This window comes from Crocodylus porosus, unplaced genomic scaffold (genome assembly GCF_001723895.1).
Source record: "Crocodylus porosus isolate Cpor-Errol unplaced genomic scaffold, CroPor_comp1, whole genome shotgun sequence".
NCBI classification, from domain to species: Eukaryota; Metazoa; Chordata; order Crocodylia; family Crocodylidae; genus Crocodylus; species Crocodylus porosus.
This window is the reverse complement of record NW_017728906.1, coordinates 95,166,242-95,191,346: the sequence shown is the minus strand read 5'-3', so window position 1 is coordinate 95,191,346 and position 25,105 is coordinate 95,166,242. Positions and strand designations below refer to the sequence as shown.

The following is a 25,105-nucleotide window of genomic DNA, read 5'->3' as shown; positions in this document are numbered from 1 at the left end:
GCAGAGTAACAGCTTGCCAGCGTCATGGACACAACACAATCTGATTTTTTTTTTTTTTTTTAAGTAACTATGGTGGGGCTTTTGTTTTATTATTTGTGTTTAATACATTATAAGGCAAGGTTGACAAAATGGAAGAAAGGAAGTGATTAGTGAAAATGAACAACAGGCAGCAAAAGGAAGAGTGGAGGTAAGAATGGCAGGTGTCAGAGAGCAGGAGAGAAGGGCATGAAGGGCAGCTAGAACCAGGCTGAGAAGACTGTGTGGGAGGGGGAAGTTGAAGCCAGCAGCCAATTGGTAAAGAGCAGAAAACATTCACTGCAGAAAACAGCCTGATGGCATCATCAGTGTCTAAAGGCCCCTGGATCCCTGGGGAAGTTTCTTCTGTAGCTGTTCCTGCTGGCTTGTGTGTATGCTTGGTTACACACAAACCTGTCTTTTTCTTTTCTGAAGTCCACATGCAGAAGGTGAAAATTAAGGGATTTGTGTACCTACATCTCTTAGGCCCTTCTGAAAGTTTCTCTCTGGAAATGGTTGAAAACTTTTTTATGGGTTCCTATGATGGAAGCAAGTTTGCTTAGAGGTTTTCCAGTGCGGTATTTTATACTGTTAGCCATGCTGAGTGGTCCTCTAGCGATTCTGTACAGTGGTGTGCCATACAGTAAAACTGAAGGAGAAAAGCAAAAGCTACAAAAGGTAATGCTAACATAAAAAAAAGCGATTATTCAACCTCATCCTCCAGGGTTTAAGAAAATCTGTAACTAGTAGGGGTTAGAAGACATTATGTCATGAGTCAGATCATCTCATGTCTGCCTATCGCAAGGGCACCTGCATCTTCCTCAGAAGCATCTGGTGTCAGCCGTGTGCAGAGACAGGATACTGAATTAGATGCATCATTGGTCAGATCCTGAATAACAGTTCCTGTATACGTAAGAAGCTGATTTGGCAGTAGCATACAGCAGAATTGGACAGGCTGTTAACAACGGGCTGAATCCTGGAATGCCAGAAGCCTTATGTAAATCAGAAAGGTAGATTTTGTTTGAAAATATATTGGTTAACACAGTTTTAACTCCACTTTGCACCTTGGGGTGGATGTTTTAACACTGAAAAATATTAATCCTAGTTTACTTTCCTCATATCTAGTCTAGTCTAGGCGAGGCTTTCAGCACAGGGATAATTTTACTCATGAGTAGATTAATTGGGGGGGAAAAAAGGCACAAATAATTTTTGGCAGGTTAATGTTCAAAATATTTCTAAGTATCTTTGGGCTCTCAGCTGCTACCATAAACCATCATTGTGGAAAGTCACAGAAAATAAACCAGTGAAACATATGGCAGACTGCAGACATGATGACTGGAAGTGAACACAGGAAGAAAAGCCAGCACTTTAGCCACCATACATAGTGTTAGTAATTGGCTTCATTGCTCATATAAACTGTAAGCAAATGAGAAAAATGTGCAAATGGGATCAGTTGGGCCAGGAATGTGCTGCCAATGTTCCTAGAAGGCGATCCCATAAAAAATAATCCCTTTCAGCTTTCCGTTGAGCTGTATTTTCTGTGATGAGCTTGCTTGCAGAAAGGACATAAAAAGGCTGATGAATCCATTCACGTTTTCTCCTTTTTAAAGAAAAACACTCTAAGCAAAAAAATTCTGAATTAAAATGAATCTAATATAATATGGTCATTCAGTGCCCTCTGTTCAGCTTCTGTAATTTGAAATAGATGTATAGCTTTGCAGGGGAATGCACCCTGGGATTTTTAAAATCAACTGCAGTTTAGTATGTTCCTAAGGGGGAAAACATTTATTCTTCAGGAATATTTTCATGTAGCCCAGGGATGTCATCACTGTCAGGGATGACTTGGCAGTATGTGGAGTGTGTCAGGTTTATCAAAAGTGGAGAAGCCATCACAATTCTCTCTTTGTTTGATGAGAGCATTTTAATATGAAGCTCCCAAAGGCTTCCAGCAGTCCTTTGCAGTACCATCTTTACTTGCTGTGGCCAACTTTTGAGTTTTAAGGCTACTGCAGTTTACTGGGGAATGTCCTTCATTTCTGCTATTTCTCTTCCTTCTAGGGTCTGCCTGGCTTTATGGACAATGCTAGTGGCTCTCAAACGCAGCTGTCCTAAAATACTTGCACTAGACCAGTGGTTCTCAACCTTCTTAGGTGCAAGGCACCCATAGATGGACTCAAGGAAATGCCTCAGAAAATGCAGACTATTAGCTTTTGCTCCTGGTTTGACTACAGAAAAATAATGAAGCGATTGTTTTGTTGCATAGAACTCAGCCCATAACAGGGCGAAATGGCTTCCGCACTATTTGAAATCTCTGGGTTTATCTTACAATCTTTTCACACCTAACTGTGACAACATAGCCTGTCAGACCCGGACACCCTTGAAGCCTTCCTGGGGTTGAGAATCGCTGTCCCAGACATGCCAAACACACATGATGCTGCCCCAGACATACCTGACATGCCTCTGTATTGGTTTATCAGGTGAGCTTGCAGACTCAACCAAGTGGCACTAACCAACCCTCCACGAGAGGGCACATAACACAAACCTGTCTGTTCTCCTTTTAGAGCTGTGCGACAGGTTTCCCTCACTTTATGTGAGTTCTGTATGGGTGAATTCGCTCTTATGCAATGACCCTTTTAATACCAAAAATTCGTTATATACGACGTAAATCACTCTTAGGCGATTGGTGTGGTGGAAGCCTGCAGTCAGCTGCTTTGTGCAGTGCATTGTGGGAGTGATGTACACCAAACTAGTTTCCTGAGTGGATCTGTGCTCCTCACTGGTTGTCTGCGATGTGTTTCTGTAGTTGCTATCCCCATTATGATAGTGCCCTGCGTTTGTGTGTACTGTCTGCTGTTGGAGAGTACTGACATTGCCCTGTAAAAATGGTAGAAATGGGTCTGGGGGTCAGTACAGTTGAGATCTTGGAAGTATCCCTATTTGTTACATTGTAAAGAGGGTTCCCTTTATGCAACTTGGAGCTTTGCGCGGTTTTCCAGGAACGCTGGTGTAGCATAAAGTGAGGGAAACCTGTACTTGACACAGGGCAAACTCAAGGCGGGGCAAATCTACTCGGGAAAGACTGCCGCACAATTTGCCTGGCTGTATATTGAATTCAAGGGACGCCTGGGTTGCTGAGGGGTGAGGAGAGGGTCTGCTGGCACAAGGCAAGGGAGATAGACGCCTTCGAGGCAGAGGGAGCACATGTCCAAGTCACCTGAGCAGACACTGACCCCACCCTTTGGGGCACAAGAGGCTGTGCAGACCCGAGCGGAGACCGCATCGGGGCCCCCAGCGGGGCCACAGGGGGAAGAGATTTAAATACTCTTCCAGATGGTGCCTGCCCGAGTATCCCCTGTGCGTGTGCGTGTGTGAGAGAGAGAGATCCCGCCCGCTCTTTGTTCGCGCGCCGCCCGGCGACATGCGAAGGGCACGCGTGTGACACGCGCGGCGCGGCCCCGCCTGGCCCGCGGGCTCCCCACGCCCGGGCCGCGGACGCGAGGGGACCGCAGCCGCTGGCGGCGTCACGTGCAGGCCGGGCCGGGCCGAACGGGAGCTCCCGGCGCCGCCGCGTGGGGCGTCACCCGCTACATCCGCGCGGGGAAGGGGAAGGGCAGGGACAGGAGCAGGGGAAGGGGAAGAGGAAGGCGGCTCCTGCAGCCCGCGCCGCTCCTATGTGAAGGGCGCGGGGCGGCCGCAGCCATGAGCTCGGCCGAGCAGACCGTAACGTGGCTCATCACCCTGGGCGTGCTGGAGTCGCCCAAGAAGAGCATCGCGGACCCCGAGGGCTTTCTGCAGGCGTCGCTCAAGGACGGCGTGGTGCTGTGTCGCCTGCTCGACCGTCTGCTGCCCGGCACCATCGACCGGGTGAGTCCCCGCGCGGCCCCTCTCCCCTTTGTGCCGCGGCGCCATTGGCGGCCCGGGCCCGGGCGGGAGGGAGGCGGCGGCCCCGCCTGGCTGCGGGGGCTTCCCGGGCGCTGGAAGGGGCTTTCCCCGCGGGCCGCGGCCCAGCCCCTCCTTGCAAGGTGGCTTGTGTTGAGGGGGAAGGGCAGCTGCGGGGCCCGGCCATCCCTCACCTGGCCCCGGGGCCACATGATGCCACCCCTGTAAGCACTGGCTTGTGTGGGGAGCGTGTTTTGTTTTATTTAGGCCTCTTATTTTCTTCCCTTCTGTAAGCATTAAGAGGCATGTTTTAAAATGCTACACAGAGATCCTGCACTGGGCAGTTGTGTCAGCCTTGTCATAGAAGATGAGGGCTGCAGGGGACCTCGGGAGGGCATCTAGGTTGGCCTCCTGCTGAAAGCAGAGCCATCCCTGACTAGATCTTCCCAGCCAAGGTTTTGTTTAGCCAGGGGCTTAATATTGTTGTTTCCTCCTTTTTATATTTTTCTCTGTCCCTCAGAAAAACCCTGCCCCCCCTCCCCCATGGCAAACATAGGTTACAATTTGGAGTTTGTGTGAAAGGCACAAAATAAACTCGCTTATGATACAGTCATGCCGTTTGCCATACAGCATTTCTTCTTGTGTTCCCAGTTCAGGGGGTTTTGAATCCTTATACCATGCCCCAACATACAATATAGTCTTTCATATGATCGGACAGGTAGCCCAGGTATTCCAGTTCTGGCTTTTCTCCTGAATAGTAGAGGAATTGGTATTTGTCGGAAGGTGAAAACAGAGACAGGTGATTCCTCCGCCCCCCCACAGAGCAGAAATAGAACCTTTGACCTACCTATGCGCACCTGCTCCAGCTCTTTGCTATTTAACTTTACAAGATAATGAGCAGAAGAATGAAGGAGATCAGTTGTTGGTATTTTAAAAACCTATGTTTTTAAAACACATTCAGATAAACAAGGAAGAATTGTCTTGTAATTAAGGTATTGGACTGGGGTTAAGGGAATGCAGTTCTTGGCACTGCTGTGCACCACTAGTTTGTACGTAGAGACCCTTGTGGTACTAGGTTCCTGACAAACAGGTAACCAAAAAGGTCACCCCAGCACCAAAGAATTTACAATGTAATGACGAGACAAAAGGCAACATACACTTAAGTGGAGAAAAAGAAGTTTATGGGCAGTGTGATAAGCAACAATGGTTGTGACCTGTCACCTGCCTTTGGGAACATAAGCAAGTTAGTCTCTCTCTGCCCCAGTCTCCCCCTCTGTGAAACACAAGTCATAGTTTTTCTTTTACTTCTTCTCTTGCCTATGTAGGATCCAGTCTTGCAAATATTCAAGCATATTCTTAATTTACACAGTGCAAAAAATCCAAAATTGAGGGTCAGTCTACATTACAGAGCTACTGCCACTACTGGTGCATCTGTGTTGTCAGAGGCTGGAGATGCAGCGTATGCAGACAGAGGCTTGTTTCTACTCATGTAGTTATACTGCCTCCAACAATAGAAACTGAACTGTGCCAAATGCTCTCTTTTTGTCAGTGGAGTTGCATGTAGACTGGGGGCTTTGCCACCATGTTTAACTTCTCAAGGGTATTTGCTATCTTCTCATACCTCTAGTTATTATATCTATGTGAGCAAAACTTTGTAGTGCAGACCAGACCTCAGTCCTGGCTGCATCAGAGTCTAGCTCTTTGGAACAGGGACGGTGTCTTACTGTACACATAGATAGAAGTGTAGAATGAAGCCCTGAACATAATTTGGGATGTTAGGTGCCACTCTAATGCAAATAATAATAATAAAGAAAGCTTAATGGAAAAGATGATAGGAACAGTATCTCATTATTTTATAAATATGTATGACAAGATAATAGTTTTATAAATAAATATATATACACCAGCTACCAGAGTAACTGGTACCACCAAAAATATAGCCCACTTCAGTTCAGGTGAAATTTATGACAGTTTGGCTGTGTGTTAAGTTTGTGCAGTGGGACACTGTTGGAGCAGCCACAAAGGCAGCCCTCTATGTTCCCTACATATTGTTCAGGCAGCTCTGAACAGGTCTTTATTGAGGTCATTGGACCCACATTTTGATAGATGCAGTGACTGGGAACCAAGGGATTTCTCAGCAATTTGCAAACCATTATTACAGTTCTTTGGCTAGAACAGTGGCCATGGAGAGTCTGCGGCTTGCTCAGGTTGGAGTTGTGTCAGTTCCATCTGCTCAACTCAGTTGCCTGAGTTGTCCCTCTACCACAGAGTGAGTTAATAGTCTTTGTGGTAAAGGAGCTGCTTTGCCTCCCTGCCCCTTATATAGCACTTGCCCGACTTGCCAATCTACAGACACAGCTGAGAGACGTGTAAAACTACTTCATCTCAGACTTTGGAAAGATTCTGTTTAGAAACATTCTACATGTATATCACCAGCTGGCAACAACAGTAGTTTGGGGTGAGCAAGAAAAATGGGATCAAATCCATTTTCTTTAATCCCTGTTCCCTCTTTTTTGATACTTAAAATATTGGTCTGAAAGTAGAATCTGTTCCTAAGAGTTTGTCTTGCCACTAATTTTATATTCTTTTTTCTGGCATTATTATTGCTGCTAGTAATTTATATAGCACTATATTTGAACATTGCTTTTTAAATATTATCCCTGGTATTTTGTTCCTTACGCACTTCCATTTTTAATAGATTTTATAGACATTAGGGCTGGAAGGGACCTCGGGAGATTATAGAGTCCAGCCCCCTGCCCCAAGGGATAGGAAGTCAGCTGGGGTCACAGGATCCCAGCAAGGTAAGCATCCAAATGCTTCTTAAATGAGTCCAGAGTAGGTGCTTGCACCAGTTCTGGAGGGAGTCTATTCCAGGCCTTGGGGGCTTGGACAGTAAAGAAGTTTTTCCTTGTGTCTAGCCTAAAACAGTCTTGGAGGAGTTTGTGACTGTTGGACCTTGTCATCCCTTGGGGCACTCTGGTGAACAGGCGTTCCCCCAGATCCACACGCTTTACGTACTTACAGGCTGCCACCAGATCAACCCTGAGCCTGCACTTCTCCAGGCTGAAGAGTCCCATAGCTTACAGCCTCTCTTCATAAGGCCTGTTCTCTTGCCCTCTGATCATGCGCGTGACTGTCCTCTGGGCTCTTTCAAGCTTCTCCACTTTAAAAGCCTATTAACTTGACATTCTAAGGGCCCAAGAAATGTGAGGTTGAGTACATAGACTAAGATTACTAATTTTCCAAAGTTTTTGAGATTGTCACTAACTGGAAATAACACAAACAGGATGACTTTTAAAAAATACTGATCTCATTTTCATGCAGATATCCCTAGTAATTAAAAACAGATGGGATAGACAAGAAATAAATGATAACTAAGCAAGAATGTCTCTAAATAAAATGTTTATCAATATTTTCCATGAGCTACTCTGTAGAATATGCAGTGAATAGTTTTTGTTTTGGGTCTTTTTTAAACATCTGTTTGGAGGGGAGGGATTGAAGGGGTACTTACGCTTAGCTGGCAATACTAATATGTTTTTGCTGTTCGTTCAGACAACATAACACTGATCAGTGAAAATGAAATTATAATAAACAGGCAATATGCCCATCAAAAAAGGAATACATTTGTAAAAGGCAAAAGAACAAAATTGACCTTGACTAGAGAAGCAGATCTGTAGCTTTTGATGCTAGTCTGATCATTTCTTTTGTTTACAGTAAACAGGACACTTCATAGACAGAATAACAAATTGAATTTCCTTTCAGAAAGCTCTGGCTAAATTTTCCCTTTAAAGTCACACATAACAAAGCAAGATTTTAAAGTTGGCTGATTCTAGGAAATGTAAATTAAAATAATTTAGGGAAGCATTGTTACTCTAGATTATTTCTCTCATTCTTTGTACCTGAAATCATTGTACTTCTTTCACATTTCAGAACAAAACAGATGAGGATAATCTAAAGAGAGTGTGTTGGGATGGGTGATGGTTTTGTTGGTAACTCTGACTATGGGAATTGAGCAAAAGAAAAACAGTTCTTAAGACAGCTATGTTTCAGGCTTCTTATTACCTATAGGTGTACACTTGAGGAGAAGGGGGCAGGTGTTAATGAACTAATTTCAGGGAAAGGCTAGGGATTTATCACATGCATTCCATCAGTGGTTGTTTGACTAGAAAGCTGTAGCCTTCAGTGATAGCACTTTGGCCACACATTGTAAATTAGAGCTATGTTGATAGTAGGAAAGAGGAGCTGTTCATAAAAATTGCTTTGGAGATGTCAAAATGTTCAGATGCCTTTCATTACAGAGACTTTTTCAAATAAGTTCTGCTATCACAGATCAGTTGACCCACTTTTGATACTGCAAATAATGTTTAAAACTGGAGCATAAACCTTCCTTGTCATGTTACACTTCATGCTCTGTTAAGTATTGTTACATGTTCAGTTTTGGTCAGTTGTCCCCATTTATAAAGTGCTTTATTCCAAAGAGACATTTATTCAGTTGAGACTCTTAACTGAGGAAAAAGCACAAGGGGCCATATTCTGTGTTATCTATCTCCTTTATGATTATGGGGCATGTAGAAATAGAGCAGCTGGAGTAGCTCTCTGAAGCTATTTGATCAAGAGGCTTGGTGAGAAGAGAATGTGTGGCTGAAACATAGCCCACTTTGGCATGTTTTTGTGGAAAGTGTTGTGGCTGAGCGTAAGTCGGAGCAACCTTGAAACTTCTAATTTACAAAGGAGGCTAGTCTATAGAAGTGTTTTATACATGTGGTCTGGGAGTGAGGGAGGTGCTTTAATTAGAGGGAGCTGCTCTAATTAAAGTGCCTGGAGCATCATGTGTATCATTGTCCTGGTGCTGAAAAATGGCGGTGGGGGTGCTTTAACTAAAACTCATCGAACAAGCTTTAGTTAAAGAACCCTGCCGCCATTTTTCAGCACTGGGACAATGATACATATGATGCTGGAGTGCGGTAATTACCATGCTCCAGAAGACTTGATTAATCAAGTTTGCTCTGACATGCTGTAATTACAGTATATCAGAGCAGCCTCACTGCATGTGTATAGGCACTCTAAGAGAGTTGCTGCTTACATGGATTAAAAAGCCACCATGCCTCTGCTCCTGCATCAAGCATAGTTTGGGAGCAACAAATTCTTATTGGAAAAGTCTGCTAGTTAAGACTTGGGGGGATGTATAACAACCAAAAGAACTTAGTTTGTACCTGGGACAGCTTGAGTTTGATTATTCAAAGGAATAATATTAAGATGGAGGGGGGGGCATGGGTTAAGCACTCTTTAAAATACAGAATAAATTAGAGACTTTTCAATCTTCTTAGGGCTTTCTGGCAAAATAGATATTTTGAGTTGCAATTTTGGGAAAAAAGGTGATTTAAATAGCTAGCCACAAAATTACAGGGTACGTCTGTACTGTGGTCCAGGCATTCTCCTGGAGGGCTGCTCCGAAGCACCTTGCTTTCCACCTCTGCTTGCACATGCTGAGCCTAGGAATGTGTAAATGAAGCTGCCCTTGAGGTTTCTGCCTGCAGCCATGCTCAAGACATTTGTATCCAGTGTGCTTGAGGGCAGCTGCAGAGGCTGTCCCTGGAGTGACTTAACTGGTGCATTGTCAGGTTTGGGTTGTGCAAGCAGGGGTAGGTGAGCAGGACATTTGTGAGAGCTGTGCTTCCCTGAGAGCACTGGAGACGTTGTATGGGCATTCTTTTATGGCTCTGAGGTTGGAAGGGGCCTCACAGGTCATCAGGTGTGATCCTCCCATCTAGAGCAAAAATGCAAGCCTGTGTTTAAGCACAAACATTTAAACACAATCACTATTTCAATAAAGGGGGACCTAGGATTCAGGTGCAAACATTTTATCTTCATTTTTCTTGCAATCAGCTATTGTTACTAGTCAGATAGGAACAATGTTTCAGCTGATAATAGTCATTAGTTTCTGATTTCACATTGGAGCCTTGCAGTAAAATTCTTCTATCAGTTGCACAAGTCTAAATGTAGAGTTTGGTGTTTTAAAGTTCTGGGGGAAGGAGTTTGAGAAGATAAATGGTAATGGGGAGGGCATCCAGGTAGTGAGCAATGATGCACGTAGAGGAGAAGCCTAGTACCATTGCTCAGTGTAGTGGTACCTGAGAGCAGACTGGAGCACAGGCAGTAGCAGGAGCCTGGTCATCTGATGTCTATACTGTTCTCTGCAGATTAGCATTAAGAGGATGCTGTGCCCCTTCTGCTGAAATCCATAAAGAAACCACCCACTTGACTGAAACTTCCACAGCAATGGCAGAGGGGCATTGCAGGGGCTGGGACCTGAGGGATAGGATGCATTTTCTGTGTATTTGTGTACATATGGTCACCCTTGGCGACTGGCCTTACGTACAGCCTCCCAGGGAGATTATTTGTACTTCTGGCAAGAACAGTTTTGCCCAGGGCAGCTGTGCTTGGGGCAGCTTAGGGTTTACTGCTGCACATCAACTCTGCTTTTAAAGCATGTGAGTACTCTGAAGACTGGTTAGGCCACTTCCCTTTCTTTGGCAAGAATGCAGTCCCAATAATTTATTTTAATAATGCATTTCACTGTCGTCTGTTTTACAGCTGCTCCAAAGACCAATAGAAAAGAGTGTGGTCCTGTTCAGGAGTCATTCAGGGCCCTGTTGCCTCCACCCCTCTAGAGAGAAGGGATGAGAACATAGTGGATATGGATAGAGGGGGCAGTATTGTTCCCTTTTTTGATTTACTCAGTGGCTCCTCTCTCTGGCTTCTCAGGCCTAAGTAGCTGGTGTTATACAGTGAAACACAGTATGTGTGCCAGAGAGGGAAGGTGCTTGCAGCCTGGTTTGGTGATTCCCGTCCCCTGAAAAACAGGCACTATTAAGGAGGAAAGGAACATCTCTGATCCAGACCTAGCGTGAGGGCAGCCAAGACCTATGTTTCACTCTCGCCGTAATGTTAAGAATGAAATATCTTTGTAACAAAAATATTGAGAAATAGCTTATTCTTACTGGTATTGTTCTCTTTAGTATTGTTTCATAGATTTCATAGACATTAGGGCTAGAAGGGACCTTGGAAGATCATAGAGTCCAGCCCCCTGCCCCAAGTGCAGGAAGTCAGCTAGGGTCAAAGGATCCCAGCAAGATAAGTGGCCTTTAAGTGGCTTCTTAAAGGAGTCCAGAGCAGATGCTTGCACCACCTCTGGAGGGAATCTATTTCAGGCCTTGGGGGCTCAGACAGTAAAGAAGTTTTTCCTTGTGTCCAGCCTAAAACGGTCTTGGAGGAGTTTGTGACTGTTGGACCTCATCATCCCTTGGGGCACTCGGGCATTCCCCCATATCCTGATGCACACCCCTGACATACTTATATGCTGCTACCAGGTCACCCCTGAGTCTTCGCTTTTCCAGGCTGAAGAGTGCTATAGCTCTCAGCCTGTCTTCATAAGGCCTACTCTCTTGTCCTCTGATCATGTGCTTGGCTCTCCTCTGGACTCTCTCAAGCTTTTCCACATCCTTCTTGAATTGTGGAGCCCAGAATTCCTGGGAGCTAGGATGTTTTCCTTCATTCTCTTCTTTCCATGCCAACTAGGCATGAAGGAAGGCAGAAAGGAGTTTTGAATTTCAGTTGCTTTACTGTTGCAAACCTTGCAACTGTCTGAAAAAAGGAACTTTGCACCAGGAGCAGCTGCTCCTCTCTTTCTGGTTCTGTACACCAGTCCATACTCTCATTCTTCCATTAACTGATAGGCAGCCATAAGCTCAGCTTTTAAAATTCATGATTCCATCCACTTAAAATCATGAGGCTGGATTAATAATAATACATTTGGGGTAGGTTTTATTTGGTTTCTGATTTTAAGCCTTTAGGAGGTGACATTTTCAAGTATTCCTTTGCAAAAGTCACTGAAGTCCCTGGAAACCTAGAATTTTTTACCAGTCACATAACCCCATGTAACTGGGACTTTAAGACAGGCATCAAATACTACAAGACTTGCAATACTTCATGGAAGTTAGGAATACTGTAATAAGGTCAGAAATATACTCCAGCTGCACTGGCACCATAGGGCTTGTCTGCAGCTTGGTAGTGGTAAGGCCTGGTGCTAGTGCTTACCTACACCATGTGCCTGCAGAGATCCTTCAGACTAGAATGTGCCAGGGAGGCCCCTCTGGGCTTTTTGCTCTGTGCTTGTACTTGAGACCTCACTTCTCAACATGCCTGAGAGCAGCTGCAAAGAAGAAAGCCAGAGCAGTCATGCTGGCTTGCTTCCAGGTTTGGAGAGTATCAATAAGTGTGAGGTGGGGGGCTGGGATGTGGGTAGGGTGTACTGGAACTCCACAGGGCCAGGACTCGTGGCTACTATGGTGTGGACAAGCTGTAGGATACCTCAGTGCTGGCACTTTCTGCTATTGTGGTGTAGATGAACGCTTCATTCTGACCCTTAATCAGTTTGGCAATTCTGGGAAGTTCATGTCCTTTTATGTTTGGCTCTGTGGAATAGTGCAAAGTCCACTCTATATCTCTTTTTAAAAAAGAAGCAAATCTACAACAGTGGCTTCAGTGTCCAGCTGTGTTTAGGGGAGAAGGTATGAGATGCTGCATTTGCTTTCTGCTCTAGACACACTGATGGCTTTTGAGACTAGAAAGAAATTTACCTTACCCTGGCCAACAGAATGGGAGCATAAGTTAATCCAATTAGCAACTTTGTCTGAGGAAAGTTGGAGACAAGTAGGGAAAAGGGTAGAGCAAGGTTGATTACAAGGAAGGAAAACAAAATGTCATGCCCCTTGCTGCTCTAAAACAGAGAATTCTACCTGAAACGCATGGTTTTGTAGTGTCTTTCAAAAGGTCACATTTTGCAACAAATATTGCTGATACAGTCGCAAAGCACACCGGTCACTCTTATACAGTACAATGTCATTATAATAAACCCTGTTTATAAAACTCTTACACTTAACAATCCCAACAGCAGGAACCAATTTTTTTCATTGTTATGATGCAGCAAAGAGAACAATCTTATTATAGGAAACCCTTTTGTAATGAACTCTTTTCCTGGTCTGATGGGGGTTTGTTTATAATGAGATTAGTGATTAGATAATGTTATTGTCTCTCATATTTATGTAACAGATTTTCATTAAAGTACTGCCTTTATTTTTAAGTGGATGGGTGAGGAAGTAGAAGGTATGTGAACAAGAGGTAGGGCTGCAAAATCAAAGTAAAAATACTACCTACAATATATTATAATAAAGGGCAGTGACCGCTTGTAACCAGATCAGTGACCTATGGATGGCTGTGGCACTCCTGGCAGTCACATGACTGCTCTTGTTTTGCTCTGGTTCTAGGTACCCTTTACTCTACTTGCCTACTCTGCTTTGATTTTTCTTAGTTCAGCTTAGAAAGGGAGGCTGCCCTAGGGCCCTAGAATAAGCTTCATGCTGATCTTCTGCCAGCAGATCTCTTCAGATTCTATTGGACACTCTCCAGTCTTCACATTTAATTGGCCCTCCCAGCCTGGTCACATCCCCCAGGACACCTATTGCCTTATGGGCTAATCACAGCCTCTGAACCTCCCTTACAGCTGTGCCTATGCCTCACAGGTGTTTCCAGCCATCACTTAAGTGGGCACCTTGCCCCATACCACTAGGCCACCTTACACCTCTGCTCCTTTGTTGGGGCCTCAGTCTGCCCAGCTTCTGCTCTGGCTGGTCCCTTTTGTCTAGACCCACTGCACCAGGCCTACCTTCTCAGGTTTCAGCCTCTATCTTGCCCTCTCTGGGCTGTGGGCTCTCTAGCGTGGTCTACTTATAGTCAAGCCCCTGCCCTCTGGCAGGGTTCCAGACAGCCACATACCCCTTGGGCACCACTGGGACCTCCTCTCACCCCTTGTTGGTCTTATTCAAGCCACTAATCTAAATTATAACCCAGAGCATAAGTTCTCCAGCTGTAACACAAACTGCCTCACTTTAGTCACACCCTCTAGCAGGCATCCAAGCCTTACCTGCAGTGCCCCTATCAGCACAAAAAACATCCAGGCATCCTTTTACAGCTTTTCATCTTAGGAGCTCTTTTCCCACCAGACTGCCTGCTTTGGCTCAGCCCTGAGCTTATATTTTCTAGACCCTGTCCCTTTCCGGTCAAGTGAACTCCTAGCTACCTCAGGTGCTTTCTAATTAGGCTTCCTGGCTTTACCCTCTGGCAGCTTGCTGGTGTTGCTTCAATTCTGCAGGAATATTTTGTATCCCTACCCAGGCTTGACCCTTCTGGACTATTGCAAGGTACCCTGTTCTGCAGTATGCCCTCCTAGTCTGTGCTTTTCCCTCTGGTTGCCTATTTGATTTGTAATTAGCTCCTCCTTCTGGTCTTTCCTCCTTAAATAACATGAGATTTCTGGCTCTCTTTTACACCCCTATACATAGATGCATAGATGCTAGGGTCAGAAGGGACCTCAACAGATCATCAAGTTTGACCCCCTGCCTAGGCAGGAAAGAGTGCTGGGGTCAGATGACCCCAGCCAGATGCTTATCCTGCCTTCTCTTAAAGACCCCCAAGGTAGGGGAGAGCACCACCTCCCTTGGAAGCCCATTCCAAATTTTGGCCACCCTTACCATGAAAAAGCTTTTCCTGATATCTCGCCTAAATGTGCTCTCTGTCAGTTTGTGATCATTGTTCCTTGTTACCCCAAGAGGCCCCCTGGTGAGCGGAGCCTCTTTGATCCCTTGCTGTGTCGCCCTAATGAATTTGTAGGCAGCCACAAGATCACCTCTCAGCCTTCTCTTGTGGTCCAGGTCCCTCAGTCTCTCCTCATAGGGCTTGGCCTGTAAACCCTTAACCTGGACCCTCTCCAGTCTATTGATAGCCTTCTTGAAGTACGGTGCCCAAAACTGGACGCAGTACTCCAACTGCGGTCTGACCAATGCTGCATAGAGGGGAAGTATCACCTCCTTGGTTCTATTTGTCATGCATCTGCTGATGCATGATAGTGCAGTTACCTATATTGAGATTGCCTATCACTTTCCATTAAAAAAGAGCCATGTGACCATCTTTCTGAGAAGCTCTCACACCTCCATTCTTTACAGCTGACCTTTGACACTTAGTAAGGGAATCTTCTTAGGTTAATAGTATTAATAATTTCCATTTTTCTTCTCTCCATTAGAAGAATTTTGGCAGCCTGCCCAAGGCAGGTTTACACTAAAAATTTTTTTTGACAAAGCAAGGCTGGCAGAATCCCTAGTGTAAATATGTGTTGCCCAAAAAAGCATCTTTGTTGACTTTTCACTGTAGGCGTGCATTTGATTCTAAGGCTGCAAATTTTCCAGAAAGGGGATGTATAGGTATGTGAGACCCAGTCAGGTCACTTCAAAGGCGAGCTCTCCAGCCATGGGGCAGTAAGGACCTGCTCCTTATCCTTGCCCCATAGCAGACAGTCTGTATCCAGGTAATACCATGCAGGTATCAGTTGAAGGTAGCTGTAGGGGAAAGGCAGCTCTCAGATGCCCTGGGGTGGGGTCTTTGTCCTCCTGCAGGTGACTAGCCTCAGGGCAGCGACTGAGGCTGTCAGATGTGGCCCACTGCTGCTTACAGGGGGAGAGAGCTTGCTTTCTATATCCCCACCACTGCAAGTGAACTGGATGTTATAGCAGGGGCTGTGGCATTGGAAAGAGCTTTCATATCTCCTGTGGGAAGAGCAGCTGTTTCCCATGTTTCTGCAGAGTGTGTAGGGCAATTCCAGTTGTTGTCCCCCACCCTATAGGGTCCGAGGCTGCTCTTTTCACCCCTACCATCTCCAGGCATTCCTGATGCCCTTTCAGTACTGGACAGGAGGCAACTGAGCAGTTGAGCTAGAGCTTGCTGGTTCTGTGGCTGGGACATGGCCATCTCTGCCTGGTCTTGCTTATCAGTTGATGAGTGGGACCAGACAGGGCAGCCCCCCAGGTCTGTACACATCTAACTTCTGCTCCAATCAGCTGAATTGCAGGACTGGCCAGGGGCCAGCCCCCAGAGCTGCCCCTCCCCCTTACTTAGTTCCCTCCAATCTGGGATGGGGGAAAGAGGCAGCAGTGCTGGGCATCCTGATGGCTTGCTGCTGGACATGCTACCAGGGAGCTAGCCCTGGTAGCCTTTCACTTCTTCCCTTTGGATGGTGGGAGAGGGAGCCAGAGATTGTGGGAGTCCTAGGGACCTCTTGTGTGCTATATGGAAGCATACAGGTATTACAAGTGGCACGAAAAAACTTCCTGGAGCAGAGAAGCTGCTCTCTGAAAGAGCTGGCAGTTTGTGGCAGAAGCACAGGAGTGTGTTTTTTTTTTTTTTTTTTTTCCCCTGCCACAACCTGCTTGAACAACTGTATGTTTGCTCTTTGTGCTTGGAAAAAGATGTTTTTCCTGGCACAAGTGTAATGCATACTCACGGCCTAAAGAAGTGGAGGGCCAACCTTTTTGGTCCCACACCCTGGCCAAGTGCCATTGAACTTGTTCTTCCCTTGCCCAGTCTGAAACTTTGCTTTTTGCTTACTGCTCTGTCTGTCACTGTGCTGCCAGTCCCTTTCCCAAACTGCTGTATGCCAGTTGTGGCACCCATGCTATGGGCTGGCCACCCTGGTCTTAAGCTTTGTTGTTTGGAGAGGCAATAGCTAAATCTGCAGAAAAACTTTGTTGCCATTCATTGCTTCTCCACAAGGGGGCTCTGTCAGCCTAGCCGTAGTAGTAGCAGTGATTTTCATCCTTTTTTATTTGCAGACTCCTAAATATTTCAAATGGAGGTTCTGACCCTTTTGAATTGTAAGTGTGGGTATTCACACACTTTCGATTGATCATAGTAATCTTTTTGGAGCCTTTAGACATAGGGGGTCTGAAGGCCACAGTTTGAAAACCAAGTGTTCTAGAGTAGACAAACCCAAAATCACTGAATGCTCTGAGTGTGGGTCACTGTCCCATTAGAGGAGTAGCAGTACACACTGCATAGGCAACACTGAGGGACTGTAGCAGGGCAGGAAAGTGAGCTGGGCTGGTGACTTCTCTCTGTATAAATCTCTAGACTCAGGTTATTGTTTCAGTGGTTATTTACCTTTCCTGCCACAGAATCTGAGGGAGGTGATAGGAACTGCCATCAGCCCCTGCTTGTGGGGAGAGAGAAGGTCTAGCTTCCCTCTCTTGTACCCCAACCCTGAAGCAGCAACCCATCAAGCCCTCTCCACTTCTCACCTTGGGGGAAATGAAGCTTCTGCTGCTGGCAGTAATGTCTTAAGCCCTGGAGCTCAAGCGGTAATGGTCTGTGTTGCTGTCCTAAAAGTTTTTGTGGTTCAAACTCTATTGATGATTCAGGTCAGATGTTGTGACAGTTAAATATAGAATAATTGTTTTCCCCTTTAAAACACATTAGGAAAGTATGTAAAATTTACTTTCAGGGAGTGTTATTTAGATTGCAGAATCAAACATTCAAAAGTTAGGAAACAGCAGAATTAAAGCTTTGCTTGTTCAACCTTATTTTGAACTTCTTGTGCATAAGCATTAGACTATAGTTTTAATGGCATGATCACACATTGATTTTTCCGTAGGACTTCAGTGTAATTCAGTTCACTGGGTGGGACTGTAAATCTTCTCCCTCTTAATTTTCAGGTTTTTGAAAGTTGAAACCTAAGGAACATTCTTTTAAAATGAGTTGATGCATAAAAATACTAAAATATAATGGGAGCCAATAAAAACAAAAATATTAATAGTAAAAGCAGTCAGGGCATCCTTATCCCACTGGATTGTGTTTTAAGGGCTTTATCTGATGGTCATTATAGTGTTGGGATTTCAGGGGGACTGGATCACTGAATCAGGCTGTAAGACGGTACTTATTTTACATTATGTACTGCTCTTCTGAACACTGTTTAATGTCACTCATTTTGCAAGGCAGCCAGGTGAATGAGGTGCTATACCAATCTTAAAATATTATCGAATACAAGATGAATGTGAATGTAGGATGATCCCCCTAATAATTAAATTCTACACGTGGAAAATCTATATATTTACTATAATTTGCCCTGTATGGAATCTAACTATTGGAGGATCATCTTAAATTCAGCCCCTCCCCCACTACTGTAAGTGGTGGGGAAGAGGTGATGTGATAGGGACAGTAAGAGGGCAGGCAGTAGAGGGGCATGTGGTAGGGCAGGTGGTGGGGGCTGTAGGGAGGAGATGGTAGGGCAGGCAGTAAGAGGCAGGTAGCTTGCCCCCTGCTGCTTCCCCCCCACCCCCTTGCTCCCCAGTATGCTTGTCTCTTCCCACTTCTACATATTCAGGCTGCCCTGATTCCTCCTTCCCCTGTTCCTCCCTCTTCCTTCCTCCCTGCTGCTTCTGCTGCCTGCAGGCAGCCTCAGGTTCCCCTTTCTCTATACCTTTGCTCTACACTGTCAGGCTCCATTCCTGCTGCAGCCTGGGGCAGGGCACATAGCTCCAGCTTGGCCCCATAGTAGCAGTGCAAGCTCCCTGCTGCTATGGAGCCAGATTTAAAGCTGTGCTCTGTACCTCAGGCTGCAGCAGGGATGGAGCCTGGTGGAGCAAGGGTACGGAGGATTGCGGCAGAGGGGGAGAGAGGGAAAAGAAGCTGCATGAGGTAGGGTGAAGACTGGGGGTTGTAGGGGAGGAGTGGTGGGGAGTGTAGAAGCAAGGGGGTGTGGAGCAAGTGGCAGCTGTGGCTTCGGTTTTAGCTCCAGTGCCAACCCTGGGTTGGGGCTGGAGTCATAAGTAGCAGCTGCCCTCCTCCCCCCTGCTGTCTTGTGCTTGATTGTAAGGTGAGGGGCTTTTTTCACTATGTTAAACAGGAGAAAACATTTTGTCTTCCAATTGAGTAAATAATTTGTTTGGGTTAGATTAAATTTAAACTAGGTTCCGTTTCTATATGGGTCCCAAATAATCAGTTTATGCCTGGCACAGAAACTAGTTAGAATTTTCAGTGCAATAGTAGGTTTTTATGTCAAATTTACTAATGTTGATTTAACTTCAGTTTTTTTACTGGCTGCTCTGGTTGATCCACTGTATCTTCTGTAGTGATTCTCAACTGGAGATCTCCAAGCTCCATTTAAGAATGTCACAGGGCGCTGTGCAGTATTAGCACTGTTAGGTGTACAAACAGCTACATAGGATTTGCAAGATAAACCTAGAGCTTTCAAATAGGAATCTGTAGTGTCAAAAACCTTCTGGCCAGTTGTGTGGTATTTCTGAGTTCTTTGTAACCAAAAAATTGCTCTATTATTTTTTCCATAGTTTAAAAACTGAATGAAACTAATTTCTGAAGCAGGGCACCACTAAAGTCAGAAGAGTTATAGAGAGGTGCCTAGAATCCAAAAAGATTGAAAACTACTGATGCAGAGCTTCCTCATACTGTAATACAAGTATTTAATAAGCAGTAATTGCTGCTTGTCTTATACATACATTTTCACTGTGAACTATTTCTGATACATACACTCTGCATTTTATACAACGGGGTAGGTAGCCCCTGGTGCAGGTGCCAGAGCATGGCTTATGTGGACATTCTTCTTCACAGGTGCACCTTGGGGAGCCAGGGCTGCACTGCCACAACAAGGATTGGTCCCCTTGCAGCTCCCCCAACATCAACCCCGGCACGCCAACATTTTACAAGCTGAGGTAGCAGGTGTTTTTGGCACTCTACCCAAAAATGTTACTGACCTGTTATAGGTTATTAGAAGTCAGTACCATAGAAGCGATAGGATTTCATCAATATGATTTTTGGTGCCACATAGATGTCTCCTTTTTAAAACAGCTAATTTTTAAGTAATTAGTGAACTAGAACTGGATTTTCAAATGAGCCTTGAGGAGGTTGTAATTGAATTCCCATTGGAAATCCCTGGATTAGAGTGCCTAACATGAGGGTGCTTAATGAAAAATCTCAGTTTACATTTTTAGTGTAACTATGTATGAAAGACCTGCTTTAAGACTTACTTAAATAAATGGAAAGAGGAGGGATATCCTTTTAAGTTTTTAGTGATTTAAAATCCAGATCCTTAGCTGTTGTGGATTGTAGCTGCAGATATTATGCTGCTTGGCTCTTGCTCTCTCTGAATCTTGTTAAGAAACCAATTCTGCTTTCTTCTCCATGGCTGTGAAGAGTTCCTCTTGTGTATATCCCTGTGCAGCTTAGTTTGTGAGAGCAAGGCACTGGTGACCTGGGATGGAGAGGAAAAACATGGGGAGTGACATGTGAGAGTACCTGTCACCATGTGAAATCACTAGGTATTGATGCCTAAGAGCTGAAGCACAGGAGCAGTCTGGAGGCTGATATAGCTTTAGGGCTGTAACAGGTACAGCAATGACTTCTGTGCTGCTCCAGAGCCCATGAGAAGTTTTCTTTCTTGACCTCACAGAAGAAACACAGCAGAAACTTGTGTACCAAGTCTAGCTACTTGGGTTTGATGCAAGAGACCATATTTAGCTGCTATCCCCAGTAATTTTCTGTATCATTGAGGTGCACTAATGTTAACATTTTCTTAATTCATCCTAAATATGTTGCCTGACATTATTTTGTTTCAAAAGTACCCGATAGTGGGGCATTGAAACATATATATTTTATGCAATAAGCACAGATTGATAAATATGGTAGGGATGCCCTATTAGCCTTATTATATATTTGTAATACTTTTATTATGTAGGTTGCAGAAGCACTTGCACTGTACAAGTTGCTTTATGAATACAGAAAGGCTTATTTCCTGATATGTAAATCAGAGTTTAAAAAGTTTGTAGAGGGAACCAGATGTAGGTGAAAAAGTTGAGACCGTTGTGATAGTTGTACAATGCACTCAGTCTTTCCTAGGAATACAACGACTTAAGTCAGCCCTCAGAAAGGTGTGCTAGGAAAAAAATCCTTTAAGGACTTTTAGTTAATCCTGCACTAGAAAGAGTTATGAGAAGGAATGAAATCATGAAGGAAGATGAACTTGGCATGACTATTTTAAAGTGTCTAATGCATCTTTCTCTCTAGTAGTTGGTAAATGCCTGTTGTGTTTTCCTGTCTTGTTTCTGAGAGAGTCTATTTACAGTTAGGCACATTGTATATCATGGCAGCTATAGGCTTGGTTTTCTTTTTAGGTGACCTGCAGTAAATTTTGGCTACAATCCAACCCCCTTATCTATTCTTTCTGCAGTTTCCAGCTTAAAATGTCCCAGTTGTTACACCCTTCTCGGATTTGACCTATTTCCTCAAGATAGAGAGGCTTTTTCTCTATCAAAGTTTCATACACTTGTATTTAAAGTTATGTTGCAGCTCCTTCTCTTTTATATTCTTTTATATGGAATCTCTATCCTGCCTACTTTGGACAGTTCCTCTTTCTGCTGTGTCCCTTTTCTGCTAGTTTTTCTTTAGAAAGCTCATAAAGTTAAATTAACCAAACTGAATGGTAAGGTTGCAATTAGTTATACAATATGTTATATATAAAATATGACATGCCACATTATTCTCCACCCTTCTCAGGTGGACTAAACTTTTGCTTGCATCTTCATTATTGCTTTGCAGCTATCAATTTGCAGCTACTCTGCTATTCCTAGAACTTTTCCCTGAGAGATTAAAACTTAATCAGAACCCATTTGCTGAGTAGTGCAAGTTGTTTCTCCTGCTTGAATTACCTTGCACTTGTCTCTTAGAATTCCACTTGTGTAGCCCCAGTCCCTAATTAGGTATTTGTTGGGTCCTTTTGGAATTCTTGTCTTTTCTAATCACTATTACTTTGCATTGTATTACTGTACCACTTGGAAGCCCCAGTCAAAAACTGAGGTCTTGTTTTGCTTAGTAGACTTGTGGGGAAAAGACAGGAGTGGGGATTACAAGAACATAAGCAAGTTTCTTCTTCATAGATTTGTTGGCTCTGTATATTAAGCTTAACATGTAGTCTTGGATTGTGAGCAACTTTGCTGCCTCTTGTACTTATCTTTCAGGAAATTAGTGAATATAATGAACAACATCTTAGTGGCTTCTAGGGTAGTCCATTATTGATCTCCTTTCACAATAAGAATTGGCTATTTATTCAGTTTCTTATCTGTATTTTAAATAAAATGTAGGCAAGACTTGAATGTGAGAGGTAAAGTTTCCGAGTTTTCTGTAGCTTCTTGGAAGGGGTGTTACCTGATGCCTTGTGAAACGATACCCACAGGGTGAGTTTTTTTTCTTCTTTAGTTCACTACTTTTAAGCCAAATGAGGAAGATGATTATGGGGATTAATGTATGATTTTAAGATTTCCTAATAATACTTAAGTACATTTACTGATTCTCTTTGTAGGATCGTTTCTCAGGTCTCTGAACATCTACTAGGAGAGGAAGACTTGCATATATAAGAGTCTTTTATTTCATATTGGATGCAAATACAGCCTTGTCCAAAGGGCTGCGAAAATTTAATCTGTTGGGCCACTGATCTGACAACCAGTAAAGCTGGGGGTTGGAAACTGATTCCTTGTTTTGGGAGAGGAGGAATTGGATTCTTAAAGATTGTCTAAGTTCACTGATCACGTCTTCCTTTTTTGTCAGACGTGAGACTTCTGGAAAAGTCTAAAACATTTTGAAAATAATCTGTGACCCACATTTGATGGCAGAGGATGTTGTTGTGCCTTTGTGTGTTTAGCATCCCTAACATGCTCTTTGTTTGGTTTCTTACTACATGCTATGTTCACTTATGAGTAGGGACCTACTGAATTCAGAGGAAAGTGGGCTGCATAGCAGCTCCTTTAATTTTTCAGGATCCCCCATGCCCTCCCACTGCTGATTGGCAGAGGGGCCCTGCTACTCACTCCCGATCATCAGGGAGGCAAAAACTGTGGTTTTAAATGGTGTCGTTTTTGCCTTCTGGCCAGTCAGCAACAAACAGCAGGGCCACCGGGGACCCTCAGCTAATCAGCAGTGGTAGGGTTACCATATTTCCAGTGCCGAAAAAGAGGACACCTGTCAGGGAGGGAGGTGGTAATATGACTGGGGGGGCAGTGATATGCCCATGTCCTCCCCCCCACCCCTCCTCTCCCCGCCCTGCTGGTGCTCCTCACTCCAGACCCATAGTCACTCTGGCCCTGCTGATGCCTTTCACTCCCAACCCACAGCCCCCTGGCACTGCCTGTTTCCTGCATTCCCAACCCATAGTCTCCTGCCCTTCTGGCACCCCCCAGTTCCAAACCACAGACCCCCAGCCCTTCCAGCGCCCCTCCCTCCAGACCTGCAGCCCCTTACTCCCTCAGCCCTGCTGGTGCCTCTCACTCTTGACCCACAGCTCCCTGCTCCCCCCAGCCCCTGCAGGCGTCTCCCAGCTGCCCTGCCTCTGAGCACAGGCAGTGGCATGGCTCTGCCACACAGCACCCTGCTGGCCCTGCCCTGCTCCCTTCCCCCACTGGAGGAGCAAGCGCCTTCCCTGTCCTCCTGCAGCCCAGTGCTGGCGAAAACTTTTATGCTGAGCAAAGCAAAATCCTAAATCCTGGGCATTTGTTGATATTTAAATAAATGGCTGGACAGAGCTGGGAGGACTCAACCTGGATATATGGTAACCCTAAGAAATGATGGGAGACGGGGTGCATGGGGGAACCTGCATGATTAAAGGAGCTGCCATGCAGTCTACTTACACCATGAATTCAGTAGGTCCCTACCTATGAGAGAAGGTAGCTGATCCAGAAGTCAGAGACTGTCTTAATTTTTAAACTTCTAAATGCTATCCCAGGACTTTGGGATAAATATTATAGCTTGTTAAAATGATAATCTTGATATTTTAAAAGATGCTACTTATTTGATGCATGAGGAATGCATTTCTAATGAGGAAGACTTAAGTTTGTAGTGATTTTTTTACATGTTCTTCCTGTTTTGGCATGAATAATGCATAATTTGAAGGGAGTGATCCTTACTATGAAGAGTGATTTTGATTGAAGTGGAGACAATTGGGTAGAAGATTAAAAAAGCCAACAATGATAAATTGATTAGAAGGCATGAGCTGTAAAGGGAGATGGTGAGAATAATATATATGCAGTTTACAGAAAAGATGTCGAAGGTGTGTGGGGGGGGAAGGGAGGCTATTATCCCATAAATTCTGGAGAGAGAATGACACAAAGAAACAACTATCTCTGGTGGCAGAATAGGAGTCTGCACATACAGGGGAAATGGAAAGTGTGAATTTAAGTTTTTATGACAATCTTTTCTAATAGCTGGTATTGTTAAACGAGGGATTAATTGGTTCAGGGAGTGTTGAGGTCTCATCACTACTGGTTTTCAAAAGTAAATCAGGCAAAACAAATATAACAATCAATACAAAAAGAATAAACTTATGCAAGAGGGATGAACTTGACGTTTCTTTCAGGGGTTTGATTGTGCCACAGAATTATTGAGGTTCCTGCTCATGGTGTAGTTTCTTTTTCTTGTTTTTAAATTACACATTTTAAACATTTTTCTTGTTTTTAAATTTATTTCTGACTGATTCCAAGAGGGTATAGTTAATAGATGTACTACAGAAACATCAAACGACTTAATTACAGAAAGATGGGAAGAAAAATCATTAAGCAGACTATTGTGTTTGATAGAGCATTAGTAAACAAAGTTAGTGTAAGCAGCAACTTGAAGTTTTTGCAGATCCTCTATTATAAAGGTCTTGAAAGGCAAGATTAGAGATTGTGTTCTCTGAAGTTCAACACTTATTGTAAACCTCAGATCTTTTTGCCTGCTGTCACTTGGATGTTGTATTAGAAGTGCTAGCATTGGTTCTGTCTGTATTCTGCCCCAATTGAGGGAGAATACAGCTGAAACATCTGGAGGCAGTGGGTGGTTCAATATTTCTAATAATTCCATTTTTCCTGATTCAACTAAGTCCTTTCCTTTTATTTATTTATACTGTCATGGTAACTAAAGTGTCCTTGGCACTGTATAAACAGGTAAGAAGATCTTGGTATTGTCACTTCAGGAGTTAAACAGTCTGAAAGAATCTCAGGTCCTAAGTGTTATGGCATTAGACATGCATGCAGAATTTCTGTAAGTGGGGACAACATGTATAGATGAATAAAAGTCCCCTCTTGAAAAGTTTGTATTCAGAAGTCACTATATTTGGTAGTGCTAAGACCCTTCATCTTCCAATGACTTCCCCGTGCTTCTATATAAGGCTTTCTCCGTCAAGCTTACCTATTTATTCAGGGCCTGCTCTGCCCTGCTACTCAGGTGAGCAGAAATCTTTGCCTCTGTCTTCCTAAGTAGGGACCAGAACAGCCACCTCCCTGCTGGG

General features: G+C 44.3%; 1 protein-coding gene across 3 annotated transcripts in view; it reads left to right on the top strand.

Moving 5' to 3' along the window:
* Positions 1–3,632: 3,632 nt before the first annotated feature.
* Positions 3,633–25,105, top strand: part of ARHGEF7 (Rho guanine nucleotide exchange factor 7) — a 181,866-nt gene continuing 160,393 nt past the window's right edge. For 2 of the 3 annotated variants that reach the window (XR_002099935.1, XM_019529651.1), the window contains exon 1: positions 3,636–3,879. Coding sequence is in view for 2 of the 3 variants with exons in the window: in XM_019529651.1 (XP_019385196.1) it covers positions 3,715–3,879 (165 nt within the window). In the remaining variant the exon portion in view is untranslated. Of the gene's footprint in view, positions 3,880–25,105 lie in introns of all 3 variants that reach the window. The other variant, XM_019529652.1, reaches the window with a different exon arrangement.